Source organism: Mycteria americana, chromosome Z, assembly GCF_035582795.1.
Source record: "Mycteria americana isolate JAX WOST 10 ecotype Jacksonville Zoo and Gardens chromosome Z, USCA_MyAme_1.0, whole genome shotgun sequence".
Lineage (NCBI taxonomy): Eukaryota > Metazoa > Chordata > Aves > Ciconiiformes > Ciconiidae > Mycteria > Mycteria americana.
Genome location: NC_134396.1, coordinates 72,565,637 through 72,587,167, shown reverse-complemented (window position 1 = coordinate 72,587,167; position 21,531 = coordinate 72,565,637). Strand labels below are relative to the sequence as shown.

Genomic DNA, 21,531 nt, shown 5'->3' with positions numbered 1-21,531 from the left:
TAAAGTGACAAAACTGGCAACCCCGATATTGCTCCAACTAGCAACCAATATAAGGAAATGAGGAGGTACATTCCAAAATAAAGTTGTCTCCTTTTGCTACTGGGAGTGAAAAGTGTCAGGTCCAGCTCTTCCCAACCTTTAGTTCACAGAACCATTCTTCCCTCTCAGAGTGACACCTTCCTTCCAGTCAGTAGCTATCTCAGAGTCCTGAAAATTAACCAGTCCAGATGTAACAAAGAAAATAACTACAGAGATTCAAAGAAAAGAAGGAATTTTAAGGCTGGGATGTTAGCTAACATAAGCCAGGAAATTTAAAACGGAAATTGAAATTTCAGTCTCAGACAGACATTTTGGCATCGATATTGCATGATTTTCCTTTGAGTATTGTCAGTCAAGATCCTCACTCCTGGGACTACACCTTCACAGTACATTCCAAATATACACAACATGCGGAGATGCTTTGAAATATGATGGTATTTGCATTTGGACTGACATCTTCTTGTAATATGTTTGACACTGAGCACTTTTGTAACAAAGAACTGAGCCGATTTCAACCCAAGTCTTTTCCAAAGAATAACGGGCAGCTACACATGAATGAATAAGTGAACAGTTTGCTACAGCAATGAATGCCTCTGAAAACAGCAAGTTTGCAGGCACCAGATGGAAGAAGAACATTATTGCAATTCCTGCATCCCATTGTGTAACAGCCAACAAAGCCGTTAACACTTTCTGGTGATTTCTAAGCTTTTTAATGTGCTTTCCTTTGAAGGTGTTTTTTTGTGCCCTGTCAGTCTGCAAGCTAGGTTCAGCTGTCTGGGAAAGAAATTTTATTGGCAAGCTATCAAATAAGGAAAAATACAAAATATAGATGGAAATAAATACTAATAATCGCATTACAAAAATCACTAGATGGACACAAAGCTTACGTTATAAAGTACGACCGATTACCTACAGCACAAGTCTTTCGTCTCTTACAAGCCACAGCTTTCTCTCTTCTATACTAGAGCCATCTGCCTTTCTGCACCTTAGTGTATCACTTATCCCACAGAAATGTCTATCTCATGATCCCAAGGAGTTTTTATGCTTTATTGTTTTCTTTTTCAGAAAGCAAACTTAAATGTTATTTAGCATATGACATTACGTCTTCTTCCAGAATTCAGAGCAAAATGGTAAAAGATGTTTGAGTCAATTCAAATTACTTCTTTTCATTGCTACCACCACAGATCATCATGAGAAAGCTACCCATTGAGCAAAATACTCTCGGTTACAGACATCCGTTTATACTAAGCCATATATTTTCCTGTCCCCAAACATACATGAACATTTAAACAATGTTCCCTTTACTTGGAATGTGCTTTCAGTATCTTGTTTACAGCAGAAGTGAGAGTGTCTCATTTAAATTGTCAATAAGCATGTCTAAGCGATGCCTGAACTAGTCCCTGGCAAACCAGGGCAGAAAGATTACACAACATTAACAAGCTGAATTCAAGTAAAAACTACCTGCTATGTATTAAAGATATATTGTCTTGCTCATTCAGGAAAACACCTGTATCTCATACAAATTCACAGAATGAAATTAATTTCTGCTGCAAACTAGAATAATAATTTTGAAATCGCAGCATTCATAATCACATTAGTACCAAATTTTAACACTCTGCTTTGGAAGTATCATGTTGAGTACCAGTCCGGCATGAAAAAAAGTCCTGTTTTCATAGCTACATTTTTAAAGGACATATACTAAGACTCTACTGTTAAAAGGTAAGAAAGCAGTGTCTCCTTACTGTGTGTTTGTCTGTATGAGGAAAGATAAGTTATTGTTATTGACCACAAAATATTTCATAACTCTAGAACATACTTTCCTGCAGTAGAAGTTCCTAAATCTCAATCAACTTCAATGCTACATAGTTATACCTAGGAAGGGCCAGACCGCAAAATCACACACTGATTACACAGTATAACTCCACAACGTCCTTGAGGAACACTGCATTCTGACCTCAAGAAGAAAGCTCAATTGCTATCTTTGCATTATTAACATAACCAGCAGTGATTGCTTTTAATTAATAAGGCTAACAAATAAGACTGGCAGTATAGAAAGATTTAGCATGCAAAAAAAACTATGGGACTCCATTGTTTTCCAGAGTAGGAAATAACAACTGTTCTTTGTAACAAAGAGGAGAAAAGGATACTTTCATGTATCTTGAGAGTGACCCACATGAATAGTTCAGAGACAATGATGGTGAGATGGTGCTGGGGAGGAAACAAAACTCACAGTCAGACCTCACAGCTAAAAGGACAGTAACAATGATTAGGGGAACTTAAGGTGGGTAAACAAATTGGAAGCTAGGATCACAATTGTGTGGCCTAACTTTGCAATAACAGCAATGACAAGCACATTTAAAGATGGCATACTCTTCTTAACTGTCAAGATAATTTTCTGCTTACATTTCTGATATATTTAAAGTTTCAGTGGTATAACTGAAGGTGGTCTAACCTCAACAGCCCCAGGGGATAGAGTGAGGCCTGGAATTCCCCTGCTCCCCATCTCCCACAGCATAGTCCTCTCGATTGTCTGCCAGACTGCGGTCCACGCTATACAATTTAACACAGCAAAAGGGGCCATTACTTAAGAATCTTTTTAAGAGAAGTAAAATAATTTTCAGAAGCAAATAGAACAAGCATTCTATAAGCTTTTTAATGTTGGAATTTATAAAGCAGAAACATGTGGAAGTTTGACCCTTTTGCCACTGCTCACTCTAAGGCCCTAAATCTGCAATATTCACTCCAAGCCAACATGACCTGTATGTTGCAGGAGAATAATCCAAACACACTGAAAGATGAATCATATAACGCTGCTACAAAAACAGGCACTTGGCCAAAATAAGAGTATTGCTCCAATGCAGATGAGCATTGTCCCCAGAAAATTAGAGCATAATACTGTACCAGTACAATTGAATTTAAAGGAAACAAAGGAAGGCATATATGTGAGACTGGCAACATGAAGTATTCTGAGGTTCACCATAAAAAGTAAACTGCTAACAGTTGACTAGATTGTGATTTTGTTTCCTTTGTGGTAAAACAGTATTGACAAATACTATAGTGTCATGTTTCTTGTTTGCAAGCTAATGTCATAAACATTTGAAAAATACAGTCTGGACAAAAAGACAATGCTCTGCTCAGAGTTAGGGCGGCGCATCATCAGACTGCCCCTGGAGCAGCCAAATGCTGAAATTATGATTAGGGTGTTGCAATCTCCCTCGGGACTTCCTCGCCACTCTGGGAGGGAGCAAACTGATCTACACCTGGCACAGCATATACCGCCCGTGCTGGTGCAGCAATGCCACCCAGAGTGCTGGGAGCAAGGCTCATTCTTCTTCACGCCATCCATCCCTAATTGCCACCATCCCTAACTTATGACATATGTACAGGCATAAAACAGAAGCACACTTTAAAACCCAGGCTTCCAAAACACTACTCATGATGCAGGCAGCTCTCTTACATCTCCATACCCTACAGTGGCCAAACCAAAACATAATTCTGTATCAATTAATTTCAAAAGTATTTCTACTGCTCCAAAATCCCTTCCCTTTGCCTTCCTAAGGCCCAATTATTCCAAACACACACAAAGAATTGTTTTTAGGAATGCAATAATTTTAACATTAATAAATTATTTAACATTGGTGTCAGTTTCAATGTACATGCCTGGAGCATACTCCTCTTGCATTGTGTATATCTCAATGATTAATCAATTCTGAACAACTACCACCAATATGTACCATGTGTTCTACTGAACCCTAAAGTGTATAGTCTTAATATGAAAACGCACGCAATTTAGAGATAAAGCAAACTGTGAGAGTAAAATTCAGGATAACACATGTGGGTCTTTTATGCATTCTAGTGAGCTTTTAACCACATGCCTGTCCCCATTTATGAGTTGTACTGAGTAAAAACACTGTAGTGTACTGCCTCTTTCAACTCCTGAACAATCTAGTTTTGGAGGTTTAGCTGGGGAAGTGTTTGGTATCTACTTGTTCATACATGATGAAGAATCATTGTATCCTACTGATATGCTTCCCCCAAATTCTTCATTGCCGCTATCCCCAAGTACAGCACTGCTGAGGAAATGCCACAGTGGTACTACATTACAACACACATTAGTTTTAATATATTAAATAATATAATAGGATGCCACAGTGTGGCCATACATGCCACCATAAGCACTGTTGATAAGCATCTGTTCAGTATCTCTTCCACTCACAGTAGCTCAATTTGAACTTTTTTTGGAGGGAAAAAACGGGGGGGGAGGGGAATACATTGTAACAACAAAACACTGTATTGTGAACATTTCTTTTTTTTAAATAGTAACATGACAAACAAGAAATGTCAGTTTTTCTTATTAAGACTACTACATTACTACTATAATTTTAAACTGAAAACAGAAAAACAGATTTTAATTTCTCACAAGCCCTCCCACTGATAAAACTGTAGAAGCTGGAATCTCTGCATGTTTTGCCCAGGTATCAAGGCATGTCAAGCATGCAACTATCAAAACATCTGATGCAAAAGTCACCAAGTCTGTAAATAAAGACATTACCCTAGCAAATTGAGAGGGGAAACATACAGCCCAGGTAGGTAACTATCTGAATGTGTGGCCTACATATCTCTGATACTTCTGCTGTATATGCAGTTACATGCAGTTTTAAGGTAAACTTGTCAGCATAATTTACAGGGCAAAGACAACTGCTCTTGAAGTCCACTCTGGCACCACTTTTAAAAGTTATTTTTTATAATCTCATAATAATGACTTAATTTATTAAAAAACATAAAAAACCACAGGTGGTACATTTATGAAATTAAATCACACTTTAAAATTATTTAATGAAATTTTGACTTGAAGAATTAAAATTTTAAAGACTTCAGTCTGGCTTTTTCTTTTCCTCTAGATGCACTAAAACCACCCATATAAATTTTTCAAAACAACTTTCTAGATGTCATGAAAAAATGCAGTAAATGGAAACAAAATAACATTACTTCTTTTAAATATCTACAATACAGGATTACTGGGCCAAATGAGGGCGCTTATAAATAATTTTGTCAGTGGTATTACTAGTCTCTCAAAGTTCAGATTCTGGGAAAACCATCTTCACTTACCCCAGTCTCAACGTGTGCTCCACAAGAAACAGAGGTTTATTGATTGCAGAAGGAAGACATTCTGCTGAGATTACGCCATGCCTTCAACCATAGTAACTCTAACTGAACTGTCATATTCAGTTAACAAATCTGAATTACAGCATCTTTTTCTGTTTGATGTAGCATTTATTTTCTAATATTAAGCAACAACTCTGAATACTAAGATAGCAGATGAAAAGTTGAAATCAGTCTACGCTAACATCTAAACTAAAAAGAAATCACTTCAAGGTCATACAATGTGTCTTCAGTTCTCCCAAAAGCTTCATAATTAGTCTATATATTTGCTTTGATATAATTTCTAAGGTTTGTGAAAACTTATTAAGCCTAGCCTACTGGGTAAAACAGAACAGCAATCAAAGAATGTATAAGATTGAGAATTAAGATCAGAGTCCCACCACCCACAATGATAGTCAAGCCAACAGCATGTCATCAAAGCTGTTGAAAACTAAATGTAACTACTGTTAACAAGATTTGCCAGGATACCAAAGTGACACACAGAAAATGATCTACAAAGGTCTGTGCGTGGGAGACAAAAACTTCCCCTGTCTCTGGAACTTTACAGGAGCAGAAGCATTTAGCCTCTTCCATGAAGACTGAGACATCCCATCAATGAAGGAGTCCAGAAGCAGGACATATCAGGGATTCAAATGACTTCTGTCACCACAGCATTCTTCCTTTACTGAGGTTTCTCCAGCTCAAGGAAGGGGTGTAATGTCTACACCGAAGTTTCTTCCAGCCTTGATATTTCTAAACAATGGCATTCTTTTGCCAAGCCTTTTCATGTAGAACACACTTAATAAAATCCACACCAGAATATTTTCTTGTGGTTTAATAAAGGCTAGTTCCATTTTCAGATTAATACATTTTTAAGCAAAATCACAAGCATCCTCACTGCATTTTGCAACACACTTTAGATCTCCTTAGAATAAGCGGTTTCCTGATTTATTCTTTACAGGTTTCCATCAATAATTTGGGTTTCCTTTCTGTGACCTGGCATTTGAAAAGGTTTTTGGTACATATGCTAGACAATGAAGCATTAAGGCAATTTGGAAGATGGAGCAAAACACTGACCTAGCTAACATAGAATTATGGGGCACAAACATGTACCGCGGCCCAACTAAGGCTGACTAGCAACATTTTGGGCTGCAGCACCAAAGAAAGAGCTGACTCCCGGGAGACCTAATGGAACTGGGATAGGAAGTCAGGAGTGATGAAAAGGGTCCGAGCAGATCCGAGACTAAGTGAAATTAGAACACTTCCTTCCTACCAAAGCTTCCCACATCACTTTAAAGGGAACGTATTTTGGGTTTAATACAGACACAGCATGATTTACTTCCCTTCTCAGAGCAACAGGGAAACTATGAAAAAGACTAGGGGTAAACTCAGCTGTTTCTGAGCAATTGCACTGCTCTTAAGCTCAGATCATTTCATTACATACCGATGTTTTAGGTGAGTATGTAATACTTAATTTTCTCCCTCTTTACTAAGGTCCTTTCATTATTTTCTGCAGTGAGTGCTGGATTCCATTAAATGTATTTACATTTTTCTCCTTAAGTACTGTTTGCTGGGTTTTCAATTCACATTTTTTAACCATCCAACAAATACTGTGGTTATGCAAATGTTTACACTGAGTTCATCTTATTTACTTTTGCACAAAAAAATGGTTTGTTCTTAATTCTAAAAATACTGAATTTGTTTAGAGAAAAAAATATTAATAATTACTAAGAATTGTAATTTTCTAGTTGTTATAAACCGAACAGCACAGCTGAAGAGCAAATCACATGGTATTATGAAGTTTAAGAAAGATGTCAGACTCATTCCCACATCCTCCATCAGGCAGATCTTCACCAACACTAATGAACATCTGCCAGCAAAGGTGGAGTCCACGGAAAAGTAAATACATAACTTAATCAACATGTTTGTGAAGCTTAGTGCTCATTTTCCAAAGGCAACATCAGCTATTAACAGACCTTCAACATTCCCAACCTGCCCACTCCTTCATAAAGTAGCAATGGCTGTAGCTTCAGAAATGGTTCCACGCTGACTCACTTCTTCTGCAATACCCAGAAGAGCTGAGACAAACCACACACAGAGAAGTATTACTCCAAGTTATTGCTTCCCTTGAGCTATTTGAATAACAAACAAAAAGAATGCATAAAGTGAATCCAGATTTTCCTCCTTTACTCTTTTAGAATATAAACTCTTTGAGGCAAGAGGACTAATCTTCATTTTGAATTTTGTACAGTATTTTTCACCTTATCAACAATTCATGTAATAATATATGTAGTTGTTCTGTCCTTGCTTGAAATGTGTCTACACAGCACTTAACAAAAGCTGGAGTTGGATACAGCTGATGGTAAATACTAAAGTCTAGAATGAAAGGCATCGTTTCAGTGCAGTTGGCTACCTGGGTTCATAATATAGTAAGTGAAATATGACTTTGTAGCATTTGAATAGTTTCAATCATAGGGAGGAAAAACCATTCTGTTCACTGTGATTTACTTAGACTGGAAAAAAGAAGAGTGAGTGAAAAGGGAGAAAAACGCACAAATATAGAAGGGTAAGATTCCAGTTTCAGTGGAAGCAGAACCTACTGCCTCACACAGTCAAGATGTGCTACAGGATCCCTCAAAACCAAGCCCAGGGTAAGATCATCAAACTTATTACATCCCACAGCCGGTCATCATTGCATCTACTCTCAGTGAAGAGCTTGCGATGAACAACTTACATAAATCTCATTTATAAATTTGGGTAATGTGAGGTTGTCAGTATAGAAATATTTGAAACATGTTTCCACATATAAATTAAGTTATACAAAAGAAGACACAATTCCATGTTCACCGACACAGACCCTGACAGATCTCTTGGCAGGACAGATTTGATTTGGATCAAGAAATAATATACACTGAAGATTGCTGTTGAATTAGTCAGAACACAGTATGGTGCTTACACTAGATTTATGCCGTCTGCAGAAAAGTATAGATGACACTCATCAGGCATAAAGTCAGGACAGCACAGAAAGACAACAACTGATTCAATAAAAATTGAAGCAGAACAAAATTGCAACTTAAAATTTTTCAATTGGCACTACGTGTTTGTATCAGTTCCTTACTTTCTCATGCTATTTTTATTCTATTGGAAGATACTCTAAAAGATTTATGATCTCTTCAGCTCATATCCTAGGGACTGAGTCCGATGTTACTGGTTAGAAGGGTGTCCTCCACAAACTTGGTCAAAAGTTTGTTTATGGTTAGTCACAATGTCATTAGTAGTTTCTGTTTACCAATCTGGGCATTAAAACAAACATCTTCATTAAACTAAATCCACAGAAATCAAAGAATGGCATTCCAGAGGAACATTCTCAATCCTTTTCTAGTAAGGTGGCAAATGGAAAGACAGGGTCTGCATAAAACAGAATCCCCAGGCACCTGGGTTAGATAAACAGCTTGACAACTCAGTTACTGCCAGGTACAAAGAGAGAAACTTGCTTAAACTGCTCCAAATAGATATTAGCATTTAAACATACCTGTCTCCAGGTACCTTGCCTTTATAATGCCAGTGCATCTACATGGGCATAAATACTTTCCTACGTTTACCTTCATCTAAGCTTGTGTTGAGTGTCATTTCAATATAAAAAATAAAATCCAACTCATGACGCTTATACTGTACCCACTGAAAGCTGTGAGCCTTCTCACAGCTCCCAACACCCTGTACAGTCCTCACATGAGTTCATAAGGTAATTACTCTACTGCCTAGGACAGCTCAGGAATTAGCAAGAGTGTGTCTGGAAACTAGCAGATATCAAAGGTTCACTGACATGCAAAAGGATGACAAGGAGACAGTCTGAATTCTGCAGGCTTGCCAATGAGCTGATGAAACCATCAATTAACTATTATGTGCATGGCAGAAGCCTGCATGGCAGAAGCCTTCAAGTTCCAGAAAATGGAAAACCTGCTTCATACTAGATAACACACCAACTGGCTGCAGCACAGCACAGTGGTTCCCCAACCTCTTCTTAGCTTTTGCTGTATTCCTGCTGGTCCTATAGACCAGGCTGCCTCCCGTTACAGCAACTTACTGCCAGTCAGCTGATCCTTAGTATCTCACAATACATGCAATACAGGAACCTCTGTGCAAGTAAGAGCTGGAATACAGCAACTTGCACCACCATCCCCACAAAAAGGGTGGTACTTTTGGCATGTGGAGATCCATCACAAGTACTGACTGTTACTGCCAGGTCCAACTCCCAGTGCTACAAAGGCCGCAGCATTCCACTGCACAAGCATGCCAGTCTCAATGTAAGGATTTCAATCAAACCTTAAGCCAATGCCAGTTGCTCCAATGGTTCATCCCTAAATCCTTTTTTGTTTTTTTCTTTTGAGTTGCTACTTTACAAAATACAGTCCTCAACTAAGTATAAGCTTTACTGTCAAAGTGAAATCTCAGCCTCAGTGAAGTCACCAGCAAAAACAGCTACTGCTTTTAATGAGCTCGGATGCATATTTCATTGTATGAGATTCATATGACAAAATGCAGACTTCTACATCCAGGTTAACCATCTAGCTTCCCTTGATCATCAGTGAAGAAAAACAGACACTTTTAGACTCATCTTCTAGAGAAGACACTTAAAATAGGTTGACTGATTTACACCCAAAAATGCTTTTTTACTTCCTCAGGCTGAAACAAAGATTTAAGTGACAAGCTCTATACTGCAGATACCTAAAATAAGCGGAAAGAAACCCACACAGAATTTTATTCTGGGTTTTCAGATGAAAACACAACTTGTGTAAATGGAACCAAGCATACCACATAATACAGACTGCTCTGTAGAAAAGACCACAATACATAGTTACTCATTACTCCTTCACCAGGAAGGTTCCAAATATTTAGATACCAGACAATGAGCTGGAACATTGGAAATGTTAACTGTCCAACGAGCTGAAATAAACTTTTCAAATAATTTGATCAGGTTCCCTGGAGATCTCGGTAAGATTAGTACATTTTTGATACTGTGATAATTGATAATTGATTTTCTATTTGAATAAAGTTACTTCAGCTATTCTGTGTATTTTCTGCACTGTATCATTACACTTCAATATCTCTTCACAGATTCAAAACGAACATAACAGTAATAACTTTGCTTCTCTGCAATTTCAATGTCCTAACTGTACTCTTTGCTACAACAGGATATACTCACTGATTTATTTAACTTCATCTCTTCCCTGATGCATCTTCCGTTCAACTACTTAAATAGGAGTTATATCCTCACTATGGATAACTTTCCTGTATTTCCCTCCAGCTTCAAAAATCTGTCTTCTAATCTTCCTCCTAATTTTCACCTTGCCTGCCAAAACTAACATTCTATTTGTAATCTCTGAACTGGATTCGCAGGAACAGGAGAGGAAAATCTTGTGGCCTCTTATGCCCTGTCATATACCACAGCACATTTTTTTCCTTGTCTTTTTGTCAACACTGGTTGTTCCGAACAATGGATATTGATTACTCAGACCTTAATTTCCTAGTTCTTCCTTTCTTACTGTTCCTAGTTAATTATCTTATAAAACTGCATCATATCTCCTACCACACCTTGAAAGAGAAGATCAGACTACCAACAGATGGAAATATCTCAGTAAGACACAAATAGTAAACATACAATATAGAAAAATCCAGATCACAACAGTAATGCTGAAACTGAAAATTGTGAAATATGGAACTATCAGACAGTGGCCACAATTTTTCCAAAATAAATTAAAATTCTTATCTAGAGCTCCTTTAGACTTAAAATATATAAAAATAAAATTTATAAATTTTCTAAGGAAAAAAACGCTAAATATTGAACGCATATAACCAATGGAAACCTTTCCAAGTTCTACCAAGACCACAACTTTTGCTGAACTCTATTCATCAGAATGTCTTTCCATAACTTATTGAAAGAGATTGTAGTTACTTCACAACACCATGTGATTTGTGGGTGCAACACGTATTTTTAAAAAAACAAAACCTATTTAAATAACAGACTGTTAGTGCAACAGCACTCTCGCATTCAACATCTGGAAAAGAACATGCATCTTATACATGCACTGCTGTGCTTGAGCAAATTTATCCCCTCTACAGTCACTGTTTCCATCTTTCCCTTAGTGTTAAATATATACTTTTCCTTTATGTATCCATAGCAAATTTCATTTTCCAACTTATTGGTGTGTTTCTCCCATTTTCTAGATTAAATAACTTTAACAGCCTGGTTACCCTTCAGTTCAATGAAGAATATAAACTCGACATAGAGACAAAAGACAAACTCGAAGAATATAAACTCTACTGTGCAGTGAACACTTTGGAGAGGAAACTTAATTTTTTTCTCATGCATAACCTCAAGTCTTATAACCTACATAATTTTCTAAGACCTTTCTCTTGCTTCACTCTTCATCTTTACTGCCACTACACAACATGAACAAAGAGTCCTTCTCAAAGAGGACCAGCTAATGCTCAAGGTCCTTCTCAACCTAGACATTTCTATGATTCAAAACATAGAAATCTTGCACAATAGTTCAAGAGGTAATTATTAATATTAGTATTTTGATAAACCATAGAGTTTGGCCTGGAATCATATTTCAGTATATTAAAGACTGTTTATTATTATATTTCAGTATATTAAAAAGTCTGTTTCAGTATGTTACAGGCTCTGAAGCATTTTTTCTGTTGTGACACTTTTTCTATAGCTGATAGTTCTTTCCAGAAGAAGGACTCAACAGCTTTTTACAAGATGTTCTTTTAAAATAAACTCTGTTATGAAGACTCGATTAATTATAAAAACAAAAAAAAGTCACAATTGTCAAAAGTAATTCTGAATATAAACAGTAATCTGTTCTTACAAGTCAGGACTGAAGTATACAAACACTGCCATAGTAACAATTAAGTAACAACCTCTGAAGCATTGATACTAGCTTTCATTTTAAGAAATACTAGAATTTAAATTAAAGGAAAACTTAAAATGCTTCAGCTACCCTCAGATGACTTACATATTATGCTTATAATTGGTACTTACCAAACAAATGCAATGATTCTAAAGATTATACGGATTCCAAATCATATCAAAGCTGGTGTATCAGCAATGGGGTTGTAAAATTTTCCTTTTTTTTTTTTGTGGATTGAACGAGTTGTCTTATTGATAACAGAACCATATCTTGTTTCCAGCTTACTTGTATCATTTGAACCCTAGCTGTTCCTCATGGCACTCTAAGGGAACAAGGTGCTGCTTTAGTCCAGTCCTGTACTTGCACTGACTAGCCAAACAGGATATAAAGATCAGACCTCTACCTGCCTGTAAAAGTCATCTTTCATCTAGCCAGCCATCTGCTTTCACAAAATTTTTAAGAACCAAATACTTTTTGATATCTACCCCTCTTTAAAATACAGTTAAACCTGTGAGTGAACTCAAAAATCAGTAGAAATTACTACATCACACACTAACAGACTGCATGATTGGTTTAAGTGCCATTTCCTTCAAAAACTAGGCCAAAGGAATACTCATTTCAGACCCTGTACCACAGTCCGGGGCGGGGGGGGGAATCAGTGTGCTGATGAAAAAAGAAAAGGAACTGTTGCAGAAAAAGGTAACTGGAAAATATACCATGTCCATCTGTTCAACAGTTTATAGTATATAGAATACATTGTTTTCAGTCAATTAAAATCCAAGAATTTTTTTCATATTTATGGTAACAACATAACAAGGGAGTGAATTTCTACTGTTTCTATCTTGATTAGTCAATAATCTGGAGGTCTAATGCAGAATCAAACAAGCGAATAATTATTCAGACCAGTTCACCCTGGGTTTAATGAATGGTTTTCATTTTCTGGAAGAAAGAACTTTATTCTCCTTCAAGAATACCTAATCTATTTTGTTTTCCACCACTAGTTTCAAAAATTGCTCAGTATTTTAAGTTAGTTCCACAGTAGAAAAAGTATACACCGAGTATAAAATTCTTATACACAACTTAATTATTCAGTAAATATCACTTCCAATTAATATTAACCTCAAAGCTTTCTTTATTTTTTTAATTAATATTTACCTCCAAGAGAACTAAATCTTGATGCTTAATCTTTTTCCACAAAAAAAAAAAGTTTCCTTAATGTTAGTGAATCAATGTGCAAAGTAATACCATCCTTCCATGAGGAAAATATATACATAGAAGATGATGAAGCCCTTCTATTTCATCCCAATTTTCATCACCAATATAGCTGCACACCTGAATAAGAACAACTGTGGGAAGAATAATTAAAAGCCACTGGTAACTCAAGATCTGAAATTTTTCTGGAGGGACTTAATTTAATAGTATAGTATTTTAAGAAATCCAGTTCATTAATTATCTTATAAATACAAAAGTCTAAAATCTGTACTTACTTCAACATGTGTAAATAACGTTTGTTCAATGTTATCATTGTTTTTTTCCTTGAGATCTGGTGGGATGTTTCTATTTCTTACTTGGAAGTGTGTTTTACTAAGATAACCATCACCAAGGTCCTGTGTTCAGAAAATGAGAGAAAAAAAATTTCTGTAACCAAAATGCTAAATGCTATCACTGTTCTAGAAAATAAACAGGGCATGGTATTTAGGCATAAGCTCCAAGTCTTTTTATAGGCACCAACAACTGCACTGCTTAGTAGTTTACACTACCTGTGTAACCTGTGTTCCCTTGGTGTTAACGGAAGTCAAAGACCTGAAGAGTAAAAATAAAATTTACTATAGCTATTAACTGAGTAAGACAACTGCTACCTGGGGATCAGAATGAGTGCCAAAGAACTGGAAGACAGTGCACTAAGGTCATGAAGAGATGAACAGCTATTAATGATTTTGACCTATTTCAAGCAATGCATTCATGCCAGTATAAACTTCCCAGTTCTTGGTAGATTGGTTTATTTTTGCTCTGTTCACCCTCTAACTTTAAGAAAGTCCTGAAAAAAAACCCAAAACATTTCAGAACTTATGTGTGCAGAGTCAATTCTTGATCTTCTCTTGATCACCTCTGAGGGTCAAATGTAAGAGAAAACAGCCAAAGCTGTACCTTCTCCCAGTTCCCTTTTTATCATTCCACTTCCCAGGCTACATGGTCTACTGTTGTAAAAGGCCCTTGTGCAATTTCAGAGTGGCAGGAGAAGGTTTTAGGAGCTTCCCCCCCTTGCTGACCTGATTATCTGCACACATATACAAACATTTTTTTTTTAATTAGAAGTAAGAGGAGAGAGAAAGTTTAATAACAGATCACTGGAAAAATGTACATTCTGAAAGGGAGGAAGAGTATGCAGAACACAAAGAACAGTAGTTGCATGTTAAGAGTTTATTTCTCAAAGGAAACAAATAAATTGGGGATTTATTAGCTGTTTCATAATATTTTATTTTAGACAAACACAGAAAGCATATGCACAACATTGATGAAAAAGTTTTCTATTCAAAACAGTCTCTCTACAAAATTCATTAACGTAGCATTAAATTGCTTGACAAGGCTGCAAATTTAACTATAATTTAACTCTTTGGTTAATCTGTCATTGCTGACACAGTCTATTTCATGTATTCTGACCTTTAAATCAACACGGGTTTTATTCTGACACATCAGTTGTCTCTTCTCAAGGACACTGTAGAATATATGTACCTCCAAAATCTGCTGTGGGCTATTTGTTTACTTTGTTCTTATCAAGTTTCACACCTGATAAAAAATGGTAACGCTCTCTACATCTATTTTTGTCCATGAATTTTTAAGCATGAATCATACTATAAGCAATTACCTTGCTGTAAATTCTCCTACTGCATGCCTTATTTTCTCACTAAACCTCATCAAGAGCGTGAATCCGCCAAACTTTGCTGGATGTCCTGGCTGCATAACCAACTGCATCCTGTGCAATGAAGAATCAAGCATGCAGAGAACAACAGTAACAGAAAAATTAAGCCTAATGTGGTAATACAAAAGCCACTTCCCTCACCCTCAACACTCAAGTCTCTCCTTGTGGAGCTTCTTGCGAGTGTCAGCAGGAGTAAAGCTACCTGCATATGTATTTATTCCCCTAAGAGCAGCAAAGAAAGTACTACAGGTACTACAGCCACCCAGAGAGGTAAAATGCCCCAAGGCAGAGTGAACTTTGCCAGAGAAGGGTTGGATATAGCATTCACCTCCCTGAACCAGTTCTTCCTGTCAGCAGAAAGGAGCCAAGCTCCATTGCCTTTGGATTCTGTAGCATCTGAGTGCCATGAAAAAATATCTATGGATAGCTAGAAACATGGAGTTAGCAGTCTCTGTATTTGATAGCTGTATGTCAGAGGCTAGAGGAGAGATGGCAGGAAAGAGAAGCAACCATCCTATTGCACTCTCTGTAGTGTTATGTATTTTGTACGCTTCTACCCCTAGAAATAAATAAATACTTTAGCAAGGACTTTTATCCTATTAATGTGGAAAGGGAGTCCATTTCTACTCCACCTGTCTTGTGAGTATCATAAGCAAAAGTGAACTGATATAGCCTTTGATATGATTACCTAGATTAACCTAACTAAATATGAAACAAACATAAAGCAGAAAGCAAACAGGGGGCAGCCTTCATGGCCAAGATTTAACTATCCATCCCTAATAACAGCACCCAAGTTTAGCTCTATCAGGTCCTACAGCAGAGGTGCTCTTGGCTTTTTTACAGTTTTCTTCAGGGGGAAAAAAAAGCAGATTATAAATATAACGTAGTTTAGAACATTTCACTTACAGCTATAAATACAGGGTTCTGCTTGGGCCATGTGAGCTTATGCCACAAGAGCCAGCTCCACAAAAGCAATGAGTATTTCATCATCTAAATTTAATCTCTACAGAAAAAATAGGAACACAAGAACACAGTTCTACAAGCCTGGGTTTACTTGTGTGGTCGTATTGCTATCAATGGGTCTATTCACATTGAGTATGGAATGAGGAAAGGGATACAAATGCATTACATCAGCAAAATTAAGAATGCCACAAACTACCCACAACACATATATTGGTAAAAAAAGCAAAACGACAATGAGACACCTTGTTAACAAAAAGCTTCCTTCCCAGACTACATACCATAAATGGACGGTCTCAATGGATAGGTTTTTATCACACACTGAAATCACAGAGTCACCAACTTGGCCCAGTAAAAAAAAAATCTCTTACAATTTTTTTACATGTGAGAACAAAAATCTATCTCTTTGACCCATGTATTAAATTCCCAGCAAAGGCTCAGAGTGTCCTTCTTTGTTGAACAAATCCTCACAAATATAGCCTTGGACTGAAATCTAAAGTTTCAAATGGTTGCCTGTAAGAAAGGGTGCATTGTAACACTTGGCTAATATTTGCACTCTTTTAAAGATTTCTAAAGAGAATGCATCCAAGGCCAAGATCCTGCTTCTTACTGAAATTGTTTCATCTGTGATGAAAGGGTTACAAATGCTGAAGTATAACTACTTATGTAGAAATGATAGCATACATTTATTCCAGGACTTCTTGTATTTCAAAATGGTACAAGCATGATTTTTCTCCCCAAAATTCATGACAGCATGGGAAACCACTAAAGCCATTAAAGTAAAAAAAAAAAACAAACAAAAAAAACAAAAACCCCAAAAAACCCCCAAAAAACAAAGCTAGAGAAGTAAATTTTCTACAACAGAAAGAAGAAATACACAGATAATGAGTATCCCAAACCATTCATTATTGAAAGCTGGTCAGAGAAGCTAGAGAACATATGAAAACCTACATTGCTCACCCATCAAAAAAAGTGTGGCAAAAAGAAACCTTAGAACAGTGTGGATTTATTATTAGATTGAAAACAACAAGCATTAAAAGTAGAAAAATCAAGTACTCAAAATATTTCTGTTGTTATTATAGAACAAATACAAATGATGTACCCATAAGCCATAGCTATTACAAAGTTTTCATTTCAGCAGTGGTTAAGTAGGGCATTAGCATGAAGTAGCTATCATTAGGTACTTTTAAATCAGTACATAAGAACTGCCAATTTTCTTTAAGTCTTCAAGCACTGTGGAAGTTTCAGAGAACTTTGGAGAAAGCCAGCATGTATCAATATATCTTTATATACTGGCTAATTTGTGTAACTAGATGCATATTAGCTTGAACATCACCCCAAGTAAAATAACAGAAGACATCATATAGAATTCAGTAAATAAAGAAATTACACAGTAAGTGTAGTTATTGTTGAAGAAAAATAGATTTTGTCAGGGTAACTTAAAAAGACACATTTGGTTGATAAATGTAAAAGTCATAACAATACACGCTCAGACTTCCATAAGATAACTATTAATTCCACAAGTGGAAATTAAGAAATTAAAATAATCCCACACTAATCTGACACACACTAAAGGATGAAAAAATTATTAACTCACAGATCACAAACGTAACTTAAAAATGGGGAATGATCACAAAAGTGATTCTAATGGGGTCCTGTGAGACTAGTCTTGGCCCTGCGCTACTTAAAATTTTGATTAATAACCTAGAAACAATATGTAATTATTATTGGTGAGGTTTGAAAGTTATGGGGAAGCAGCAAACAGTGAGGATTGATCATTAACACAGGCAGATTCTTCTGGTTGCTGTATGCAACTAACCTGTATTTTAATACAAAATATCAAGTCACATATATAGAACAAAAACTATGTGCTATTTCAGCTTAAAGCGATCTTTAGATATATAACCACAAGCACTTGCCCAGAGTAGGAAGGTTTGAATTTCACGGTAATACAACATTCATTGTCTAGTTTTGCCCACAGTTGAAAAAAGGATTTTTATATACTGGAAAGGATTCAGAAGAGATCCACAACAATGATTAAAATATTGGAAAACACATCAAACAGTCAGAGAGCTCAACCAGTTTTGCTTTTACACTGACAAGGTTAAGGGATGAATTGATCTGAATCTAAAGTACCAAAACAGGGAGAGTTCTGAAAAAAGAAGGGTCCTCAGCTTAGCAGACAAGGTACAGCTACCAATGGCTGGAAGATGAAGCTAGGCAGTTAACATTAAAAGTAACAGCTTTTTTTTTTTTTCTAAATTCAATTTTAAGCATAGCCAACCATTCAAAAGGCTTGTTGAGAGCTGTGACTGTTTCCCCATCATTGGGAATTCTGAAAATGAAGACTGCATAATGCCTTAAAAAGCATTTTCTGATCAAAACACAAATAATCTCAGGTAATCCTACCCTTTTGTTACACAACAAGTTGCACTAGACCGACCCAGCAGTTGCTTCTGGATTCATGAACCCTATTCAATAGATGTACTGGCCTAAATCAACATGTAAACCACCTATGCACTATTTTGTTCTTGCACCACCTGTGTAAAATGCCATATTATAGGGTGATGTAAACCCCCCTTAAAGGATGTTTCATCTTGCGGTGGTTGTCAACAGCTCAAAAAGGCCAGCAGGGGTATCTAAAAATTAACACTATGATTATTTTTACCTTGCTAGTTCTCCACTCCCAACCATCTCCTATCTGCTGTGAATGTTTAATAAATTCTTCACAGTACTGCTTGAATCTTTTTTCTTCCAAAAAGAAGTCGTCTTCACCTGCCATGCTACAGGACATCTGCAGAGCAAACTAAATGTTAGTACTGACAAATAAAATGAACACTAAAACCTTTCACTGATTTATAGCAACTGAATAGTAAAATAACAAAGCACTGGAAAAAAAACCTGTTTCTTTATGTAAAACAAAGACATGTTTCTTCAAATACATAGAGAATCATAGATACACAGAACGGCTGAGGCTGGAAGAGACCTTGGGTGACTGTTTAGTTCAATCCCCCTGCTTACAGTAGGGTCAGCTAGAGCAGGCTGCTCAGGATCATTTCCAGTTAGGTTTTGATTATCTCCATGGATGGAGATGCCACAGCCTCTCTAGGGAACCTGCTCCAGTGTTCAAGTCCCATAGCAGTAAATAATTTTTTGTCTGTTTAAATGAAAAAATGTATGTATCGGTTTGCGCTTATTGCCTCCTGTGCTTTCACTGGATAGTAGTGAAAAAAGCCTGGCTCCACCTTCTTTATTCCCTCCCATCAGGTATTTATACACATTCATAAGAGCCCAATGACCTTTCTCTTCTCCAGGCTGAAGAGTCCCAGCTCTCTCAGACACCCTTAACCATCTTTGTGTCCCTTCACTGGACTTGCTCCAGTATGGCGTTGTCTTTCTTGCATTGGGGAGCCCAGAGCCGGACACAGTACTGCAGTTTTGACATACGTTTCCTCAGCAGTACAGTCCAACTGGCAACCAGAAACCTGAATCCACTTGTGGGCTACTTCCACGGGCATACTACCTCTTCCTTGGGGAACTAAACGGCTCCACAAAAGCTTAACGACTCTAGTGTTTGTGGACACAGAGCCTACACGATGGGCACCAGAGTCCAGCTGAAGCAACTGTTCCTGCTCATGCCAGCAGTACAGCTCTCAATGGCCCAACAACGTGGCTCTCAAGGGGTTACAGCATGCTTCAAAGGAGCACCTTCCCTACCCTTCAAATGCTTCCCTCCCGGGGTCTTAAAGATAACAGAAAAACTCTCAGAGAACCTGGCCAGTTTTACTTTTTCCACCCCTTTCAAAGAGGATGTATCATAATATAGCTCTTTCAATGTGTTCACAGACATCAGGCATCACTGCAGGACCACATACAAAAATACTCAGTAACTATTAACTAGACCACACCTTTTCTTAACAAGAAATACAAAGGACACAGCACCTTATGCAAGGTTCATTATTTTTCAGGATCTGGTCCTAAATCACAACATCATCCTGTCTGCCCATGACATAAACTACTTATCTAGCACTTGAAAATATATTACTTTCAACGGCAGTTAACCCAGGCCTCCATTCATCTGTTCGAGCTACCTGGATGTCAAGAAAAAGGAAATGTGGAAAACAGACGCTGCAAGTATTTCTGCAATTCCCAAATTTCCCAGTCCAGATGACGGACTGCAAAACTGCGTAAGTGCACGTAATGAGAGCGCAGTTCTCACATACGATTTAAACAGAGCTATGCGCTTTAGGAAATTAGCAGCTGTAAAGAGATACCAGGCTGCTGGCACCTGTGCGGCACGCCTCCCTTTCTTTCTTAAACTACCCCGAGAAGAGTGACGAGCAGATCCGAACAAATCCGTCCCACTCGGCCGCGGGCCCCGCCGGCACCAGGAAGGCCGGGCAAGCCCCCGGCCAGGCCGACCCCTTCTCCTCCTTGCCCGCCCCGCGCTGCCGAGCCCCTCCCGCCCCGCCGGGGCGGCTCTCCCGGCGAGGCCCTCGCCCCCTCAGGCCCCCGCCCAGGAGGACTGCCGGCCGGGATAGCCAGGCGACGTCCACCGGGGCAGGTGGGCGCCGTGTGCCAGGGGTAAGGCAGTGGCAGGGCCCGGGGTGCGGCGCGGGCGCCCCGTCCCGCCTGAAGCGAGGCGAGGCGAGGCGAGGCCCGGCGCAAGACGCGGCGGCCGCGCACAGAAGAAACGGGGGCGCACCCCCGAGGACGCCCCGAGAGAGCGGCGCGGGACGGGCAGAGCGGGAGGGAGCAGCCCCACCGCACCGCCCTCCACATACCGTGCCCTCCTCCTCCTCCTCCCGCCAGCTCCGGGTCGAGCACCCGCCCCGCCCACCGCGCATGCGTGTCTCGCAGCGGACCGCAGCCGGAGGGAGGTGGCTGCGCATGCGCGGGGGGAGGTGCTCGCCCCAAGCGCGGGGTGGGCGGGCGGGGGCTGCTGCGTCGTGGCGGGGGTGGGGGCGCGGGCGGGAAGCCGGGGCTGACAGGGCTGACGGGGCTGTGTGTCGAGCGCCCGTCCCGGCCCTCCTCCGGCCCCTCATATTCGCAGTGTGAGGCCATGTAAGAGGCGATCAGACGTGAGCGTTTTCAGCCAGCATTTGGACAGGCCCTTCTCTCGCCCAGGTCTTCTGTTAGCCCCCTCCTCCCGCCTCCAAAAAGCGTTAGCCCCATTTAAATTTAGTTCGGGATGGCCTCCTTCCAGAAGCTCAACAATGTCACTTTTATCTGAATGTTTCTGATTGGTTTTGCAGACTTAATCGCCCTTCTCTCCCTACAATATAAATATATAATGTTACTACCTTTCCCTAATGAAGATGAGGAGGGAGGAACGTGACATGAAAATGGCCAGGTCACCTGAGCACTGTCATGTAACATAACATGGGGGTAAGTAGGAGAGTAGTCCAAAATGGTTATCCAGTTGTCTGGATGAAAAGAAGAAGTGCAGGGTCTCACCAAAACGGTAATCCTGAGCTATTTCCAGGAGATACCCATTGTGGATTTCAGTGTTCGTTTTGTTATCCAGCTGTGTTGTCTTTATAATTGCTTTTA

At 38.6% G+C, this 21,531-nt stretch overlaps 1 protein-coding gene across 5 annotated transcripts in view; it reads right to left on the bottom strand.

Moving 5' to 3' along the window:
• Positions 1-20,842, bottom strand: part of ATG10 (autophagy related 10) — an 84,672-nt gene extending 63,830 nt beyond the window's left edge. The window contains exons 1-3 of one of the 5 annotated variants that reach the window (XM_075526310.1): positions 20,819-20,842; positions 18,647-18,772; positions 13,586-13,705 (exon numbers count right to left, since the gene is read on the bottom strand). In XM_075526310.1, coding sequence (XP_075382425.1) covers positions 13,586-13,705; positions 18,647-18,772 — 246 coding nt within the window. In that variant the 5' untranslated portion in view covers positions 20,819-20,842. The other 4 variants (XM_075526307.1, XM_075526309.1, XM_075526308.1 and 1 more) reach the window with 4 other exon arrangements.
• Between the last annotated feature and the right edge of the window lie 689 nt (positions 20,843-21,531).